The following is a 17386-nucleotide window of genomic DNA, read 5'->3' on the forward strand; positions in this document are numbered from 1 at the left end:
ATTCCAGTACATTTCAAGCTGCAACAAGCATATACTGAAACCCATTATCGACGAAAGACTAGACAAGTGAAATTTTATAACTTTGCATCATTCTGCTAGCACATGGACGTAATTTGAGGGACGTTTCATTTTCAAGTAGAAGCAACACACAAAAAGTAAAAATAAAGTTTCAAATTATACTCACGGTAATAAGATCGTTGCAGTAATATCTATGTATGCGAATTATGGTGTAATTCACATACATAGATAGCATACTTTTTAAGAACAATGCATTCAGTTTTGCCTTGGTTTAGCTTATGTTAAACCACCCTTTAATTCCGTTCCACTATGAGCAAATCCTTGTCATTATGAAACACGCAATAAAGTTTGATCAGTCGCGTTTCCGTTGACTTACGGGTCAGATTTCATACAAAGGGGTATTTTTCAGGGCATTAAATCGATCGTCATAATATTTTATGGACTGTATGTTAAAATGCCAAGGAGTGACAGGCTTTCAACGTTTATCTCGAAACTGTTGCTGTATGTCACGCACGTGCGTCCAAAGATGAAGGTCTGTACACAATGGCACGGCGGGGTACCCACACGTCACTATCCCAAACAAAGCAGGGGGAATGCTACCGTAATAAGTCAGCGTAATGAGTACCCATTGGAATCAGGGCGCATCGTCACCATCAGAGAAATGATCCCAGAGAAAAGCAAGTGAAAGGCGCGAACCGAGAAAGCGATCGCCCTCGTTTGGGCGGCTCTGTCCTGTCGACACACTACGGAACAGGCAACTGTCCAACAACTCTCCGTTACAATTTTGTCTCGTAACATACAAGTGTATGTGGCACCGCAATCAGTGATATAAAATAATATCTTCGTCGCAATTCTTTTCATTCCATGCTCGAGATGCACCACAAGAAAAACAAAATCTTCAGATCTCTGGTACAAAAATACACAAAGCAGACATTTACGAAAAACAAAGTAAACTCAAGCGAGAGATGACGACGTACAGCTCTCTTGTGACCGTCTCAGGGATCTCCTGAGACCTCACGGAGCACGTCGGGATGCCTACTAGAAGGCGCGGTGGAAGACTGAGGAGTCTCTGTGACGTCAGTTCCACTTGCTACTATCATCTGATCGAGGTAGAGCCGATATCGTTCAAGTCGCATACTTATTTTCACGTTTCCGTTTTGTAGTTCTCTATTCTATGGTTATGTACTGGTGTTCTGTAAACAGTTACTAGCCGTGTCGGTAGCGATCACTCTGGTGCAACATGGATCAATCTGCTAAGTACAGTGGAACTCTGTTTCTAGTTTTTAAGCATGCATACGTCGTATACTTATCGAACCATGTAACAGGTATTAAATTAATTATTAAACTTTCATTTCATTCGGAAGTGATGACCTTCAGTATGAGGTGCAGCCCCACAGGCATGAATACTCCTTTTTATTCGTTGTGGCATAGAAGCAAACAGTCTACGGATGTCACATTCAGGAATTTTGTGCTACGCCGGAAACACATGCTGTGTCAGTTCACGAACACCGGAGTCAATCGAGGTTGATATGAAAGTATAGCACTTCCCATCGCATCCAAGATACGCTCTACAGGTGACAAATCAGGGGGTTTGGCAAGAATCTGTACATTCCTGTAGGCTTTTGTAATGAAAACTGTTGTGTACAGTCATGCGTTGTCGTACTGGAATATGGCATTTGGTACCTTGGCCGCGAAGGGTATGACGACAGGTTTTACAATTCCTGCCACATACTGGCGCACTTTCAACCAGCGTTCAACAATTACAATACCCAGTAGACCTGTTACCATGTCTAGAAGGTCTCCCCACCATGATTCCAGGAATTGAAGAGGTATGGGTCTCAAGAGTCGCTGATTGCAGCTTCTTTTCACCAGTTAGTTTAGGGACATTTGAACGAAAAAACCAGAAGCGAAGTCCGTCGCTGAACAACACAGAATATCGCTCTACATCTACCTCTACACACCGCAAGCCATGGTAGGGTGCATAGCGAAGGATACCTTGTACCACAACTAAGCATTTACTTTGATGTTCTAATCGCAAACAGAGCGCCGGAAAACGTCTGTCTATACTCCTCCCTAGATGTAACTTCTATCATCGTATGTGTGCCATTTCCCTGGCGCGTTGCGTATCCGGCACTATCGACAGCGACTTGTATTTCTGTTTCCGTCTGGTTCTACCTGCGCAGGCGCTGAGGTGGCTGCTGCTCTCTGGAGCGTTTTTCGCGGGGGGCCGTTCGTGCTCGGCTCGGCAGTTGGATTCGCACCGAGCTGGCGGTATTTGGCCTTCCGCCCCGGCACGAAGGTGTGGTCTCGTTGTTGGCGGGCCTCGTTGATTTCGGCATTGGGCAGTGTGGCGTGTTGATGATGTGGTGTAGTGGACAACTGATGGATTCCCGCACGAGATTGCTCGAGGTTCTCAGCCTTTGAAAAGGGTGCCACGATATCGCTTGGGTTTCCGCACCCAGGAGTTGTAAGGACTGCAGGGCAGGTTTTCTGTGTATTTGTCAGGTCTGCGTGGCGGGGTTCACCTTACTTCAGCTATTGTTTATATTTTCTGCATGATTCCGTTTTAGCCGGACTCTGGCTGTCGAGTTTTCTGCTGGTGTGTACGCGGTCGTCGCCTCTGTTTTCCCACCCGGGGGGCAGCAGTATCTGTTGGTGGGAATTATTTAGTGGTGGGGATTATTTAGCAGTCTGTGTTTTGCGTGGACCCGGTGTGTTCACGCGCCCTGATTCTGAATTGAAATTACTGTGGTCAGGCTGGCTCGGTTGCTGGAGAGTGTGTTATTGGTTTTCTGGTTTGCTGGGGACTGCGGAGGCGCCTGTTCCGTTTGTGATGTGGCAGCAGTCTCATGTTTTTATGCGTGCTTGTTACCTTGCTAGCAATTGCTTTTAGCCTTGTGCTTACTTATTTTATTTAAATTGCTGGCCATTGTCATTTGTCTGTTCTTTTACCTTTATTTGTAGTGTCAATTATGCCTAACACGATGTCCAAGGTGCTAGCAATCGATTTTGGCCTCGTGTGTATTTAATCCTAGTAAATTCTTGGGCATTGGCATTTGCTTGTTCTTTTACTATTATTTATTTGTTGTGCCAGTTAGCCCTAAGATGATGTCAGACCTTGGTATCTGTCAACCTTATCTTGGCTACTAGCGCTCAGGTGCAATATTGCCGGGCCTATCCCGGATCTGTCATTAATTGAGAGCTTTTTATACTGTATTTTTAGTAGTAGGTTTGGCAAGTGCACTTGCGTATGGTATTTATTGTGTTTACCCTTCCCCCCGCCTTGTTCCTCCTTCGTGTAAACTAAAAAATCAAATGGCTCTGAGCACTATGGGACTGAACATCTTAGGTCATAAGTCCCCTAGAACTTAGAACTACTTAAACCTAACTAACCTAAGGACATCACACACACTCATGCCCGAGGCAGGATTCGAACCTGTGACCGTAGCAGTCCCGCGGTTCCGGACTACAGCGCCAGAACCGCACGGCCACCGCGGCCGGTCGTGTAAACTGATTTTGGCAAGATTTCTAGGTGGCCTGTGTTATTATCTATGTAAGTTTGCCCGCTGCTGTAGTCGTAACATGTTTTGACCGGCAAGCGGCCCATGTTGGCGAAAGTTTGAATGTGTTTTTGCGCTGTTGATGTTGAACCTTACCGTACATATATTTAGCCATGTGCGTGTTGTTGTGTTAAGGATTTTAGGGCATTTTTTAACTGCGATACCTATTGAAACTTTTATCACTCTCTTAAAGGAGGTATAGGAAAGAGTAACTTCAACTGAAAATTTAGTTGTAAATTATACATATGTGTTTCACATTTAAAAATTTAACTGTATTGGGTGAAAGTATGTAATTTAATGCAGAACGATTATTTGTTAATGTATCAAATTGTAAACAGTTTTGAAGTTTCTCTGTTTACCCGCGGTATATAACATGTTTATTACCTCATTTTGTAAGCAGCTCGATTTGTTTGTGTCACTGTAATTTGTGAGCCACAGTGTAATTTATTAAATTAATTAATTGTTTTGCGGAAATAAACCTCGAATTGTATGTCCCCTTTTCATTAACCGAATCCCATCCAAATCGTCCGCTCAGTATGTGCGTGGTCTTTACGCGATAAGTTCGTTGGCAGCAGTAGAATCGTACCGCAGTGAGGTTCAAACGCCGTTCGCAAAATTTTCCCAGTAGTGTTCCTCGAAAAGAAAAGTCGTCTTCCTTACAGGGATCTCTTTTTGAACATCTCTGTAATGATCGAATCTGTCGGTAACAAATCTAGCAGCCCGCCTGTCTTTCGATGTGTTCCTTCTATCCCACCTCGTGCTGATCCCAAGCACTCGAGCAGTGCTCAGGAATGGACCGCACTAGTGTCCTACACACGGTCTGCTTTACACATAAACCACAGTTTCGTAAAATTCTCCCAGTACACCGAAGTCGACAATTCGACCTCCCTACTACCATCCTTAAGTGCTCGTTGCAATTCATATCGCTGTGCAGCGTTACGCATAAGTATTTAATCGACGTGACTGTGTTGAGCACCACGCTACTTAATGCTGTATTCAAACATTACAGGATCGTTTTTCCTACTCATCTGCATTGGCTGAGATTTCTCTATGTTTAGAGCAAGCTGCTGTTAATCACACCAACTAGAGATTTTATGTAAGTAGTCTCGTATACTCCTATAGACGTTTAACGATGACACCTTCCCGCAGACCACTGCATGATCAGCAAATAGCCGCAGATGGCTGCTCACTCTGTCCGGCAGACCATTTATGTATGTAGAGAATAATAGCGGTTCTATCACGTTTCCCTGGGGGGACATCTGACGATACCCTTGTCTCTCACGGACACTCGCCGTCTAGAACAACATCCTGGGTTCTATTATTATTTAATAAGTCTTGCAAGGACTTAGACATCTGTGGGCCTACGCCATATGCTCGTACCTTCATTAACAGTTTGCAGCGGGCCATCGCGCCAAATGCTTTTCGGAAATTCACTAATGTGGAATCTGCCTATTGCCCTTCATCCACAGTTCCCAGGAAATCATGTGACACAAGGGCAAGTTGGGTTGTGCATGACCGATGCTTTGTAAAACCGTGCTGATTTGTAGACAGAAGGCTTACCGTTTCAGTGATATCTGTTATCCAGAATGAGGTTTTCACTATGCAGCGGAATGTGTGCTGATATGAAACTTCCTGGCACATTAAAACTGTGTGTCGGACCGAGACTCGAAGTCGGGACCTTTGCCTTTCGCGGGCAAGTGCTCTACCATCTGAATTATGCAAGCACGACTCACGCCCCGTCCTCACAGCTTTACTTCTGCCAGTACCTCGTCTCCTACCTTCCGAACTTTACAGAAGCTCCTGCGAAACTTGCAGAACTAGCAGATCTGCCAGGAAGTTTCGTTTGATATCTGTTATATTCGAAATGAGAATTATTTCAAGAACTTTGCAGCAAGCTGATGTTAAGGATATTTTCCTAGTTGATTCTGGCTCTACACCATACGACTAATATGGAAAAAGTTCGAAACGTGTCGACAACCAACACGTGCTTGCCCTCTGAGTATACTGCGTTGCGATCCTCACCGGAAAAGTTCCAGCAGCCATCATATACTCACACCATTCTTCATCTGCAGGAATGCCTTCTTTCTTGTATTGAAAATAAGCTCGGATGAGGATAACATTTTGAACAACATATGCCACTGGCATGTAAATATTGAAATATCAATTCGGCGGTGTTTATTTAAGGTTAGTTAAGGTATAAGAGTTTCCATTTCTGTTAGAGTGCCATGAAACATATTGGAAATTATTAATAGTCTAAACTCTAATTATAATTTACTGGCCGTTGACGACCTGTACAAAAACACTAACATACCTCTGCGTTGTCGTAGTGATTGTCGTGTACTCGCGTTTTTCCTGTTTGTTGTCACTGTCTGCCTCTGTGAGACTGCTATGGCTATTGTTGCTATACGATAGTGTCGTCATTTGTTCTTACTGAAAGCGTTGTGAGACCTTTCTGGTTGCGCATAGTTTTGCGCAGTAATTGAGGATTCTGTGGTCCTAGAAACTGCCCTATTTCCGTTGAGCTGTCACAGTCGCGAATAACAATATAACAACTGAGAGATAAAGTTCAACCGTTGCGATTACACACACAGTTCCAGTGATTCTGAGTCACCTGTGCAAGTTTAAAAGTAATTTAACGTGCTACCGTCGCTCATAAATTTCGTACGTAGCGCATAATCTCCCCCCCCCCCCCCCCCGATGAACCATGGATCTTGCCATTGGTGGGGGGAGGCTTGCGTGCCTCAGCGATACAGATAGCCGTACCGTAGGTGCAACCACAACGGAGGGGTATCTGTTGAGAGGCCAGACAAACGTGTGGTTCCCGAAGAGGGGCAGCAGCCTTTTCAGTAGTTGCAGGGGCAACAGTCTGGACGATTGACTGACATGACCTTGTAACACTAACCAAAACGGCCTTGCTGTGCTCGTACTGCGAACGGCTCAAAGCAAGGTGAAACTACAGCCGTAATTTTTCCCGAGGGAATGCAGCTTTACTGTATAGTTAAATGATGATGGCGTCCTCTTGGGTAAAATATTGCGGAGGTAAAATAGTCCCCCATTCGGATCTCTGGGCGGGGACTACTCAGGAGGAAGCTGTTATCAGGAGTCGATGGGTAGATCACATAACTAATGAGGAGGTATTGAATAGAATTGGAGAGAAGAGAAATTTGTGGCACAACTTGACTAGAAGAAGGTATCGGTTGGTAGGGTATATTCTGAGGCATCAAGGGATCAGCAGTTTAGTATTGGAGCGCAGTGTGGAGGGTAAAACTCGTAGAGGAAGACCGATAGATGAATACACTATTCAGATTCAGAAGAATGTAGGTTGCAGTAGTTACTTGGAGATGAAGAAGCTTGCACAGGATAGAGTAGCATGGAGAGCTGCATCAAACCAGTCTCAGGACTGAAGACCACAACAACAACAGCGCATAATGTAGCTGCAGACAGTCGTTTTTATCCAAAACAGTTTGAACAATGATTTTAGAATTAACAGAAAGAAGCGTCACGTTACAGGCTGGCAGGCGACTTCCAGCAGAACGGCTGCACGGAGCCGTTGGCTAGACTACTTTTGCGGTTTATCCTCATCTTAACATGGACGACGGCTTACTGAACCCTTTTTTTCCAGGGAACAATAACTATTTTCGAGTCTAAAGGGATAAAGCCGTGATTAAAATTAAGGAACAACCAAACACATGGAGCGGCCGCAAAATCAGTCTTTTGGCCCACTGCAAATGTATAGAGAGGAACATCTGAGGTGCCAGCCAAGCAGGACCCGTGCCATGCTTCGTAGCTGGTGTGGTCGGATGTTGCAGTTTCCCTCATCGACAGCACAGCCCCTGGTATGCATGAGTATTAATGCACCACGGAAATTTGAACACTACAACTTTCTGCATAAGCTACATGTGCGTGGGTTTGTTGCGAAAGCTGCAAATCCGTGTCCTCGTTTAGGAACCGCCTGTTTATTAGGCCCGGTTCCTGTCGCGGAAACTAGTTTGCGTCTTCCAATCAATTTTAGTGGTTTCTAATTAGCTGGTCTTGCCAAAAGTAGCGATAGCTTCCACGTTCTCTTCCTTACGTATGCTCGTAAATATGAACTTCGTGTCTGTTTCATCCACAACGGTCTACATGGCTATGAATGGCTGAAAAATCCAAGAACCCACGATAAAACTGAAGTAATATTACTCCAAATAAATAGGGGAATAAAAAGGATAAAGATATCTCGTTTTTTCAAGTAACATTGCGTGGCATTACACAACAAATTAAGGCATAATATAGCACAAAGATAAGAAGTTTTCTAAGAAGATGCATGGATAGACGACGCGCAGATGATGAATATTTGTGTTTAATTTAGATGCATGATGGAATCTCAGAATTCAGATACTGAGGAAGGATGTAGAAAGAAACTGTTAGCTAGTTAGTTAGTTACTTGGACCATAGACTATTTCAACGATTCTTTTATCGAAAGACGTGTAACGAGGCAGTTTACGAGATATCTACAGGTGATTACTGTTAAAATTAATGAATGCACAACGTTTTAGTCTTCGTTATGCAACGACACTCAAAAACTTTTTTTTCAGGTTACGTGTTTGTAAGTAGAAATCCATCAATAGAATAGAAGGAATGGTCTGAGGTATATGATTCTAGGTTAGATTTGAGACTTGCTATGCCTCCTGTCAGACTTTTATGGCACCGGGCAAATATTAAAAAAATTGTTACTGCATACTGAATTCCTTTCTGAGTCACCATCAGTTTTAATAATAGATAATGAAGGTTATTTAATCTTCTCATGGTGTAGTCATGGACACCACAATTCTTCTCAAGTTGTGATTAATTCTTTATGACGAATTTCATTAGCGAATATAAGTCTTGTGATGGTGGAGTTAAAGTGCCTAACTTCTTGAAAAGGTGCCTGCGTGACGACAATGGGAGAACGTAATGTATTATTCCTACTGCTCGCCTTTTTGCAATTTATACCTTCTTTCTAAGTGATGATACTGAGTGGTAATATGTGAAATACATTAGGAAGTTGATTCACTTGTTTCCAAGACTAGCATTTATACGAAGAGGAAAAATTATTGGACTTAATTGTTTGAACAGCTCGGTAATATGCTTCTTCCAGGACAAGTTCTAATCAATTTTTGCGCCCAAAAATATGGTTCCTGTTCATGTTCTACATCAATTGTTGATGTGACTCTCTTTGTTGTAACTAACTCAAAATTAAGGGAAGTACATTTTCAGAGGACCATTAAATAATGCTTTGAAAAATCATTAACAGTCTCGTCTGTTCCTTCCTCTGTAATGCGATATACACTCCTGGAAATGGAAAAAAGAACACATTGACACCGGTGTGTCAGACCCACCATACTTGCTCCGGACACTGCGAGAGGGCTGTACAAGCAATGACCACACGCACGGCACAGCGGACACACCAGGAACCGCGGTGTTGGCCGTCGAATGGCGCTAGTTGCGCAGCATTTGTGCACCGCCGCCGTCAGTGTCAGCCAGTTTGCCGTGGCATACGGAGCTCCATCGCAGTCTTTAACACTGGTAGCATGCCGCGACAGCGTGGACGTGAACCGTATGTGCAGTTGACGGACTTTGAGCGAGGGCATATAGTGGGCATGCGGGAGGCAGGGTGGACGTACCGCCGAATTGCTCAACACGTGGGGCGTGAGGTCTCCACAGTACATCTATGTTGTCGCCAGTGGTCGGCGGAAGGTGCACGTGCCTATCGACCTGGGACCGGACCGCAGCGACGCACGGATGCACGCCAAGACCGTAGGATCCTACGCAGTGCCGTAGGGGACCGCACCGCCACTTCCCAGCAAATTAGGGACGCTGTTGCTCCTGGGGTATCGGCGAGGACCATTCGCAACCGTCTCCATGAAGCTGGGCTACAGTCCCGCACACCGTTAGGCCGTCTTCCGCTCACGCCCCAACATCGTGCAGCCCGCCTCCAGTGGTGTCGCGCCAGGCGCGAATGGAGGGACGAATGCAGACGTGTCGTCTTCAGCGATGAGAGTCGCTTCTGCCTTGGTGCCAATGATGGTCGTATGCGTGTTTGGCGCCGTGCAGGTGAGCGCCACAATCAGGACTGCATACGACCGAGGCACACAGGGCCAACACCCGGCATCATCGTGTGGGGAGCGATCTCCTACACTGGCCGTACACCTCTGGTGATCGTCGAGGGGACACTGAATAGTGCACGGTACATCCAAACCGTCATCGAACCCATCGTTCTACCATTCCTAGACCGGCAAGGGAACTTGCTGTTCCAACAGGACAATGCACGTCCGCATGTATCCCGTGTCACCCAACGTGCTCTACAAGGTGTAAGTCAACTACCCTGGCCAGCAAGATCTCCGGATCTGTCCCCCATTGAGCATGTTTGGGACTGGATGAAGCGTCGTCTCACGCGGTCTGCACGTCCAGCACGAACGCTGGTCCAACTGAGGCGCCAGGTGGAAATGGCATGGCAAGCCGTTCCACAGGACTACATCCAGCATCTCTACGATCGTCTCCATGGAAGAATAGCAGCCTGCATTGCTGCGAAAGGTGGATATACACTGTACTAGTACCGACATTGTGCATGCTCTGTTGCCTGTGTCTATGTGCCTGTGATTCTGTCAGTGTGATCATGTGATGTATCTGACCCCAGGAATGTGTCAATAAAGTTTCCCCTTCCTGGGACAATGAATTCACGGTGTTCTTATTTCAATTTCCAGGAGTGTAATATAGTATTAATATTGTTTGCAAAATGTACCAATTTTGTTTGATTAACATCAGGTTGAAGATCATTTATATAACAACCAGAATGCACAAATCTGTGCTGAATAATGCAGACGAAGTTGAAACTTGTTGGTCTCCCATCATGATTTCTTCCAAGTCACTAAATTTCTCTCTCCTTTCAACAGTGTCTGTATTATTCAGCACAAAGTTTGGCGTTCTTTTCATTGTGTATGATCCAAACAAGTTGTACGTAAGGCCATCAGTTCCTTAAAACTTAACTTTTTCTAAGAGTGTAACTTGATCTACACATTCAAATACCTTGGAAACACAAAAAAATCAACTGGAAATATATTATCCTTAATGCTTGTAATATTTGATGAGTGAATGTATAAATAGCATTCTCAGTCGAGTAACCCTTCTGTAATCCAAACTGTGATGTACTAAGTAAGTTGTTTCTACGTAAGTGTGAGACTACTCTTGAGAATATTTGTTTTTTCGAATATTTTGGAAAAAGATTCAGTAAGGTAACGGTACGATAACTATTTAAATCTTTCTTGTCATGCTTTTTATAAAGAGGTTTAACAATTGCATATTTTAATCTGTCTGGAAATATCATTTTGCCAGTGATGTGCATTAGCCTCTCTTTCTGTATACACCTCATCCCATACTACCTCTTTTAACTCACTCTAAAATACTCTCATGAATAAGCCTCCCTACTTTGTGTGAACGTGCCTCAGAGCTGTTAGGTGCTGCCTTGTTTATTTCCTTTAGCTGTGCACTGTGATCAGATATTCCATTGCAATTCGGTGCACATTAACGGTTTCAGACAGGGCACTATCTATACAACTGCTATAAGTCAGGACCCTATTGCCTTGTTGCATGCGAGACAGAAAACTGACCACTGAAATCAGATTGAAACACGATTCTAGTTGATTTTTCCTATCTGTATCTTAAGAAATCCACAGTAAAATCTCCGCAGCGACAGATAATTCAATAATGCATCTAGATTTCTCATAAATAGCTGAAAGTTTCCTAGATATTTACTATAGAGTGTTAGAATTACGAGAGAACTATTCTGCAGTAACATATCGCATGGACATGATTCTACATTGTACACAAGAAAGGCTTGTATCATTTTTTTTTTCTCTGTGTCCAACTTTTACATATATTGCGACTCCTTCTTTTACCATGTTCGCTGTACACGAAAATGATTCTAGCCTGTAATCTACACCTAGCAAAGCGTGGAATGAAAGAGATGGAAAGGGCTAAAAACGTGCAAAGAACTACGCTAGGAAAATGTAGTGTAAATCAAACAGCATGTTATCATGATGTACAAGAAACGATTCCGTTTGATCAAACGATTAAACGATTAGTTATAGAAATGACTTTAATGATGTTTCAACTAATGAATAGTAATTAATACGCGTACTTCAAAGTGACAGTAGTTTTTAGCAGTGCGGTATTTCGACCTCAACTGAAATACCGTAACTCCATAAGGTTTTTCACAAAAAAAAGATTAACGGTGCTGTCGTATCAGGGTTTATAGTATTAGTTGACGGAATCTGTCCTTCAGAGAAGCTATTGCGCCACTGCGAAAAACGCGTCGTGCTGATTTCCAGTACATTACGGTGAAGTTGAGAATAAAAGATAGACCAACAAATATGAAAACTTGAAATACATAAAGAAAGCTGATAGCGCAGGTACAAGTCAAAAGCCGGCAGGTGTGGCCGAGAGGTTCTTAGCGCTTCAGTCTGGAACCGCGCGACCGCTACGGTCGCACGTTTGAATCCTGCCTCTGGCATGGATGTGTGTGACGTCCTTAGGTTAGTTAGGTTTAAGTAGTTCTAAGTTCTGGGGGACTGATGACCTCAGATGTTAAGTCCCATAGTGCTCAGAGCCATTTGAACCATTTTGAACAAGTCAGAAACCGAGCCAGGTGGCGCAGTGGTTAGACACTGGACTCGCATTCGGGAGGACGACGGTTCAATCCCGCGTCCGCCCATCCTGATTTAGGTGATTATCCTAAATCGCTCCAGGCAAATGCCGGGATGGTTCCTTTCAAAGGGCACGGTCGACTTCCTTCCCCGTCCTTCCCTAATCCGATGAGACCGATGACCTCGCTGTCTGGTCTCCTTCCCCGAAACAACCAACCAACCAACAAGTCCAAAGAGCGACATTGAAGATACCTGTTGTTGCCAGCGTGTCGGAGTGTGTATCTGGGCTTAGACTGTTTCTGATGCGGGTGAGTACTTGAACATGTGGAGTTAACTACTGGTGCCATAAGTCAATTAATGTTCAAACTAAAATATCACTGGTGTGGAAGAAAGCTGACGAGAAGTGCTTGTGCAATGTTACTCGTCGCTTACAAAGCTTGCTGCTTACTCTTGGCTCACTGCAAACCAGCAACTGTTGAAAACCGAAAGAATACGAAACGCGTCGTCGAAACGTTGAAAATATCTACGTTTCTCCGTTCGAGGAAATATTCAGTGTGTTTCGGAAGTGATGGTCATTAATTCACACGTGGAAAGTACAGGCCAGAAGTAGCTAAAATGCTCCAATAAACCGGGGTCACATATCAACCGTTGACGAGATAAAACACATTTTCTGTTGCTGTTCATCAGTGTCTAGGAAAAGATGGCCTGTCTAAAAGTTAAAGAATATATTCGAAATGTTGTCCATGCCTCTGAATGCAATACTGAACTCGTCTACGAAGTGAGCTGCGAATCCTCTCAGGCACTCCTGGGGAATTACGTAAATGCTGTAAGGCTGTTTTAATCCGTAAGCGTAATTCCTCAAGAGAGTTCACCTACGTAGTGTAGACCAGGCTTCTGACATGACCCCACGCAAAGAAATCCATGGTATTTAAATCCAGAGACCTTGGATGCCATGGCAAACGCCCTCCTCTACCTATCCAATGTTGACCATACGTCCAGAGTTAGTAGCTGACACGCTCGAAAACGAAAACTTGCTGGAGCATCGTGATGCACAAACCATCTGTTCAGACGAGGGTCCACTGGGACATCATCTTGTACATCTGGAAATACAGTCCGCAGAAACCGCATGCACTGCTGTCTGGTTAGTCTGTGCGGTAGGAAGTGTGGTCCGGTCCTGCCTCAAGGGCACTGCCATTCGCTCTGCCATACATGAAGTGCATATGAGGGTACCTTCACTGGTGTAACCTCAGTCCGTGGTGCCTTTACGTTTGTAACTGATTGTGAGACGGTACGGCACGGTGCACGGAGTGGGCAAGGGAAATAGTTGCGATGCGTCCACAAACAGATAATCGATTCCATTACTTTGTGAGCCCAACGTAAATACCGCGGTTTACATAGGGTTTACTGCTGGTTCTCAACTCGAATTATTGCGATACCTTGGCAACGGTGGTGCTTTTGGCGTGTACTTTCCATGTGCAAATTATTGACCACTCCTCCTGGAATCCCCTGGATACTTACAACCACGCCAAAAATATTACAAGGCTTTAAAAAGAGTATTTTTACAGAATCTGTTCTGTCTTGTTTTCTTGTGTTCTCCGCTGAAAATTATTTTTCACGTTAAACTGTTCTGTCTTTTTGACTGATTGTTACTTATGCAAAATGTAGGGTTTTTAACTTGCAGATACCGGTATTGTAAAATATATCTACCTACATCTACATACATAGTCCGCAATCCACCATACGGTGCGTGGCTGAGGGTACCTCGTACCCCAACTAGCATCTTCTCTCCCTGTTCCACTCCCGAACAGAACCAGGGAAAAATTACGCCCTATATGCCTCTGTACGAGCCCTAATCTCTCTTATCTTATCTTTGTGGTCTTCCCGCGAGATATAAGTTGGCGGCAGTAAAATTGTACTGCACTCAGCCTCAAATACCGGTTCTCTAAATTTCCTCAGTAGCGATTCACAAAAAGAACGCCTCCTTTCCTCCAGAGACTCCCACCCGAGTTCCTGAAGCATTTCCGTAACACTCGCGTGATGATCAAACCTACCAGTCACAAATCTAGCAGCCCGCCTCTGAATTTCTTTTATGGCCTCCCTCAGTCCGACCTGATAGGGATCCCAAACGCTCGAGCAGTACTCAAGAATGGTCATATTAGTGTTTTATAAGCGGTCTCCTTTACAGATGAACCACATCTTCCCAAAATTCTACCAATGAACCGAAGACGACTATCCGCCTTCCCCACAACTGCCATTACATGCTTGTCCCACATCATATCGCTCTGCAATGTTACGCCCAAATATTTAATCGACGTGACTGTGTCAAGCGCTACACTACTAATGGAGTATTCAAACATTACGGGATTCTTCTTCCTAATCATCTGCATTAATTTACATTTATATATATTTAGAGTTAACCGCCATTCCTTACACCAATCACAAATCCTGTCCAAGTCATCTTTTATGCTCCTACAGTCGCTCAACGACGACACCTTCCCGTACACCACAGCATCATCAGCAAACAGCCGCACACTGCTATCCACCCTATCCAAAAGATCATTTATGTAGATAGAAAACAACAGCCGACCTACCACACTTCCCTGGGGCACTCCAGATGATACCCTCACCTCCGATGAACACTTACCATCGAGGACAACGTACTGGGTTCTATTACTTAAGAAGTCTTCGAGCCACTCACATACTTAGGAACCAATCCCATATGCTCGGACCTTAGTTAGGAGTCGGCAGTGGGGCATCGATCAAACGCTTTCCGGAAGTCAAGGAACATGGCATCCGTCTCATACCCTTCATCCATGGTTCGCAAGATATCATGTGGAAAAAGGGCGAGTTGCATTTCGCAGGAGCGATGCTTTCTAATGCTGCGCTGATGCATGGACAGCAACTTCTCTGTCCCATTCATTATATTCGAACTGAGAATATGTATGAGAATCATGCAACAAACCGATGTTAAGGATATTGGTCTGTTATTTTGAGGATCCGTCCTTCTACCCTCCTTATATACAGGCGTCGCCTGCGCTTTTTTCCAATCGCTCGGGACTTTACGTTGGGCAAGAGATTCGCGATACATGCAAGCTAAGTATGGAGCCAATGCAGTAGAGTACTCTTCTGCCCTTCTTATATACAGGCTTCACCTGCGCTTTTTTCCAGTCGCTCGGGACTTTACGTTGGGCAAGAGATTCGCGATACGTGCAAGCTAAGTAAGGAGCCAATGCAGTAGAGTACTCTCTGTACCTTTTTACTTTCAGCTATTTCGTCTCTCATGTGGGAGAACACTAGCAGAAACAAAATCTCTGGCCCTGATGCAACCTTTGCAGCGTGTCACAAAAACAAAGCAAACCACGAAATAAGAATAAGAAGACACAAACTCTAGTACTATAATAGGAGTGAGCTCGGCGAGAGAACGTTAACTTCCGGTGTTGACAGGCGACGCTGCAGTCACCTGTTTCTACACGTCCGTAGGCTGCAGCGTATTCAAGATTTTAGGACGCCACACACGGTATACTTTGCTCAGTGACGTCACCATCCCATTCGTGACGTGCTTGTTTATTAACTTACACCAAGAGCAAGAACTTCAGGCAGAAAGAGGGGGAGAGACAGGAGAGAGAGAGAGAGAGAGAGAGATAGAGGAGAGAGAGTGAGAGTGGAGAATGACGGAGCGCGGCTGACCTCCCCTCGGAGAAAGCAGCGGGGCGGCTGCAGGGTGTAGGCGCTAGCGGCAGCTGCAGCTGCAGGGTCTGGGTGCGGCTGGCCCACCTGCAGGTGCGGCCCGACGGGCACGGGGTACGGCACCGCCACCGGCAGCGCCTGAGCCGGCCCGCCGCCGTACAGGGAGTGCCCGGTGAACTGCGAAGGCGCCTCCGCCGGCGCAGGATACGTGCCCGCCGAGTACGCCGTCGCCACGTCCCTGCAACACACGCACACCACATCCTTCCTGGTACAGTTGGTAGCACATGTGGAGCCGTAAACATTCTATTAGCAAACAACAGGGGTTATGCAGTGTATCGGATACTACACTGAAGAGCGAAAGAAGCTGGTACACCTGCCTTATATCCTGTAGGGCTCCCGCAAGCGCGCAGAAGTGCCACGGCAAAACGTGACATGGACTCGACTAATGTGTGAAGTACATCTAAATCTACATCTACATTTATACACCGCAAGCCACTCAACGGTGTGTGGCGGAGGGCACTTTACGTGCCACTATTACCTCCCTTTCCTGTTCCAGTCGCGTATGGTTCACGGGGAGAACGACTGCCGGAAAGCCTCCGTGCGCCCTCGGATCTCTCTAATTGTACATTCGTGATCTCCTCGGGAGGTATAAGTCGGGGGAAGCAATATATTCGATACCTCATCCAGAAACGCACCCTCTCGAAACCTGGACAGCAAGCTACACCGTGATGCAGAGCGCCTCTCTTGCAGAGTCTGCTATCATGCTTACCAAATAACCCTTTGACGAAAGGCGCCGCTCTTCTTTGGATCTTCTCTATCTCCTCTGTCAACCCGACCTGGTACGGATCCCACACTGATGAGCAATACTCAAGTATAGGTCGAACGAGTGTTTTGTAAGCCACCTCCTTTGTTGATGGACTACATTTTCTAAGGACTCTCCCAATGAATCTCACCCTGGTATCCGCCTTACCAACAATTAAGTTTATATGATCATTCCACTTCAAATCGTTCCGTACGCATACTCCCAGATATTTTACAGAAGTAACTGCTACCAGTGTTTGTTCCGCTATCATTTAATCATACAATAAAGGATCCTTCTTTCTATGTGTTCGCAATACATGACATTTGTCTTTGTTAAGGGTCAGTTGCCACTCCCTGCACCAGGTGCCTATCCACTGCAGATCTTCCTGCATTTCGCTGCAATTTTCTAATGCTGCAACTTCGCTGTGTACTACAGCATCATCTGCGAAAAGCAGCATGGAACTTCCGACACTATCTACTAGGTCATTTGTATACAGGGTGTTACAAAAAGATACGGCCCAACATTCAGGAAACATTCCTCACACACAAATAAAGAAAAGATGTTATGTGGACATGTGTCCGGAAACGCCTAATTTCCATGTTAGAGCTCATTTTAGTTTCGTCAGTATGTACTGTACTTCCTCGATTCACCGCCAGTTG

At 45.0% G+C, this 17386-nt stretch overlaps 1 protein-coding gene across 2 annotated transcripts in view; it reads right to left on the reverse strand.

Annotated features, from left to right (window-relative positions):
• Positions 1-17386, reverse strand: part of LOC126267313 (uncharacterized) — a 108594-nt gene that overhangs the window by 18623 nt on the left and 72585 nt on the right. The window contains exon 3 of one of the 2 annotated variants that reach the window (XM_049972409.1): positions 16013-16163. In XM_049972409.1, the coding sequence (XP_049828366.1) occupies positions 16013-16163 (151 nt within the window). Of the gene's footprint in view, positions 1-15925; positions 16164-17386 lie in introns of both variants that reach the window. The other variant, XM_049972408.1, reaches the window with a different exon arrangement.

This window comes from Schistocerca gregaria, chromosome 4 (assembly GCF_023897955.1).
Source record: "Schistocerca gregaria isolate iqSchGreg1 chromosome 4, iqSchGreg1.2, whole genome shotgun sequence".
NCBI classification, from domain to species: Eukaryota; Metazoa; Arthropoda; class Insecta; order Orthoptera; family Acrididae; genus Schistocerca; species Schistocerca gregaria.